Genomic DNA, 3,175 nt, shown 5'->3' on the forward strand with positions numbered 1-3,175 from the left:
ATTGTTTGATTGTTAGACTTGTTATTGATTAAGTTTGGATCTTGATTGAGTTTTATAATGTTTATGATGATGTTTATGGTGTTTTTATTAAGTGTTTGTGGCTGTCCAAAAGTGATGAGTAGCTAAACTAGTTTGTTCTACCTAGGATAGATGATTGTTGAGTAGTTTTAACTTGTATAATGGATTGTTAATGTTCAAGACTTAAATTATTAATGTAAAGTTTAATTAAACCATGAATTAAATTGTGTGTGATGGCTGTGTTTTGTTTGTAATTACTTATAATCCTCTTGCATTCGTTAATTGAATCGGTTTTGGTTAATTGATTGCTTGTTAAGCTCTTTACTTGGTGTTTTGGGTTTATTTGCGGGGTGATCAACTGTAGGGATAAGTGGGTCATATATCATATAAAATCAGTTAGAATACACCTTCTTTGAGACCGAGAGGTGATAAGAAGTAATATTGTCTCGTTGCTTTTACTTGTTAGAATTAAGACCGCGCGAGAGCGGGTTTTGTCTTGTCAAGTTTGAGTGTTTATGTGCAATTAGTTGGTTTAATTTGGGTTAAGTTAAATTGTTCCTATATCCTTGGTTGCGTAGTATTCATCTCCATTAGGATAGTGTGTCGGTGAGACCGAGAGGTGAGTCGTCATTTGAACACGTTAATAATTGTTTGTCCGGTTTGTTCTTTGAAATCAACTAAAATAAGTTAGAGATTGTTAAAGAGACTGAGAGGTAATTTGACTTTCTTAAACAAGTTTTGGTTGTGTCATCTTTTATAACCGGTGTCTTGAATATTTTCTATCCGTTGTCTTGTTATTTCTTTCAACATGATTCATTCCTAGGTAGACGGTTTTATTCATCGAATTTAAATCAAAGTTTTCTTAAAGTATTTTGTTAACAGTTTTCTTTTAATTAAGTTAATTAGTTAAATAAAATCTTAAAAATTAAATAAATATTATTTTGGTAAGTCTTAATTAGAATTTCTTAATCATAAACGTTTTCACGTGTCTTTGAGTTCGACATCCGGACTTCCTTGATGCTATACTATTTATGATCGGTACACTTGCCGGTTTTGTGTGGTTTCTATAGGATTTTCGTTTTTATAAATTTAAAGCTTAATTGTGATTCGTTCTTTATTTATATTATACATTTTCACACATCAAGTTTTTGGCGCCGTTGCCGGGGACACGGTTTGAGGCGTATTGAGAACGACTCGAGTTAGGATTTACCTATTGTATTTCGTAGATTAGATTAGTTATTTTAATTAGTTTAGTTTTAGTTTAATTTTATTTTAAGTATTCTATTCCGTTTTTATCTGGTGCCCGTGATCCTTTTCTTTTGAGTGTTCTTTAAAGGAAATATGTTCGGACGACACGTTGAAATGCCGTGGTGCAAAGTATGTGGCGGAGATCACCGGGTACATGATGCTTATGAGCGAAGGAGGATAGAAGTCGAGGCATGGAAAGCTCCATGGGAGTCACTTTTGGCAAAGCCTCCTCCATACCGATTTGCATATGATCAAATGGGGAACTTCTTAGGGTTTATGGACTTGTCAGGCAATATATTAGAGCCCACCCCAGAATTGGAGGAAACAATGGATGATGTATTGTTTGCCATTAGAAATGATTTGGAATATGTTCCTCCTTTGAATCCACCTTGGTTTGAAACCCTGAGCGAGATTGAAGATACCGGAATGGAGGAGCAAAGAGTAGAGGAGTATGTTCCCTCTTGGGAGGACGAGTTCATGGGTGAGTTTGGCGAAGAGTCTATGGATTTTACCATGATTAATGAAGGAGAGTTTGACCCGCTTGGTGATTTGAAGTTGCTTGAGGATCTATTGTATAACGAGCCAAGTGCGGGGATCAAGAATGAGCCTTGTGAGGAGAGCCATGAGGTGGTTGGTGAATCAGTCTCTCCACCATTGCATTTTGAATGTGAAAAACCAAATCATGAACCGTACTCAATCTCCATTCGGGAAGTGTCGAGGTTTAGAAGGTTGGCTAAAAGAATAAGGAGGATATCTAAGCTCAGAGATCATGGTGTGCAGAAGAGTTCGTCACTCCCGTTTCACTTCAAGGAATCATTTTTGGGGGAGTCTACGAGTTGGTGGGCTAAGTTCACGTTGTATGTTTGGGCCCATGAGAGTTGTGTAGTTGGTTTCTTCCCGACCGATTGTAAGAGGAAAGTGTTAAGGAGCATCGATGGGAAGAGGATAAAGGAGAAGCCTTCTGATTGAGGTTTCGGGAGCGAGTCCGGCTAAAGACTATTCAATAAACTTAGCGCTTCCCGGGAGGCAAACCTGGTAATATCTTTCCTTATTGTTCTATTTTCATTTTTATGTTTATTTCCGAGTTTTGCTGGGTGTTTCTTCTCTTACTTGCAGGTTGTTCCTTGGTTGATTGATGAGGGTTAATGAGCTGGAGTTTTAAACAAGTGTAGGGATGCAATATGCTTAAGGATTGTCGCTTTCGTTCGTTAGTGATAGCTTGATAGAGAGCACTGGAGTTTTAAGCTTGCGTTCGAATAGGAGGGCGAGGAACATGATTTACCGCACACTTGCATGATCACATATATCAGGGGAGTCTGTTCCACTTTATTTTTCTATATGTTTAGTTTTGTCTTTTCCTTGTCTCACATTGAGGACAATGTGAAATTTAAGTGTGGGGATGGGGAACTGACGTTTTCATTTTTAAGAAAAATAAAGGATATTGAAAATTTTGAGAGTTAATATTTAAAAATTATATAAAAATAAATAAATAAATAAATAAATGAGCTTTAAAGAAAAAATGTCCCTTGTTTTTAGTTTTTTTTTGCGTTAAAGTCGGAGATGATGATATTTATCGGAAATCGGTTTTTCAAACTACTAATAATATGAGATAAATTAAAGAAAACGCACTTAACTTGGGATGTGTCGGTAGGCTCAGCTTTGAAAATGAAAGGGCAAATTTGATAAAACGGTTAAACGGAAATATTTTGTGGGTAAAGCGTTTTGTCCGTGGAAAATAAGCAATGAAAGGTCGGGCCATACTCAAGCCTCAAATTTTGGTATGAAAAAATGGAAATATCATGAGTTTTAAAAATCTGAATATGTTATCATATGATGCTTGGGTAGGTTTAACGTTAGAGTATGCCGTGTAGCCTGTGATATAAATATTAAAATGATTGTTTAGTGTTTT

General features: G+C 36.0%; 1 protein-coding gene across 1 annotated transcript; it reads left to right on the forward strand.

Annotated features, from left to right (window-relative positions):
• The first annotated feature begins 1,084 nt into the window (after window positions 1–1,084).
• LOC143559147 (uncharacterized) lies at window positions 1,085–2,729 on the forward strand. The gene is made up of 2 exons (XM_077047819.1): window positions 1,085–1,127; window positions 1,268–2,729. The coding sequence occupies exon 2, from the start codon at window positions 1,360–1,362 to the stop codon at window positions 2,233–2,235; it is 876 nt and encodes a 291-aa protein (XP_076903934.1). The 5' UTR covers window positions 1,085–1,127; window positions 1,268–1,359; the 3' UTR covers window positions 2,236–2,729.
• Window positions 2,730–3,175: the final 446 nt, after the last annotated feature.

This window comes from Bidens hawaiensis, unplaced genomic scaffold (assembly GCF_021521415.1).
Source record: "Bidens hawaiensis isolate Kalapana, Puna unplaced genomic scaffold, B.hawaiensis_p1.1 tig00019715_1, whole genome shotgun sequence".
In the NCBI taxonomy this organism is placed as follows: Eukaryota; Viridiplantae; Streptophyta; class Magnoliopsida; order Asterales; family Asteraceae; genus Bidens; species Bidens hawaiensis.

Bases quoted from the DNA above. Each gene is read 5' to 3' on its own strand.
- LOC143559147 (XM_077047819.1), top strand. From the start codon at position 1,360: ATGTTCGGACGACACGTTGAAATGCCGTGGTGCAAAGTATGTGGCGGA.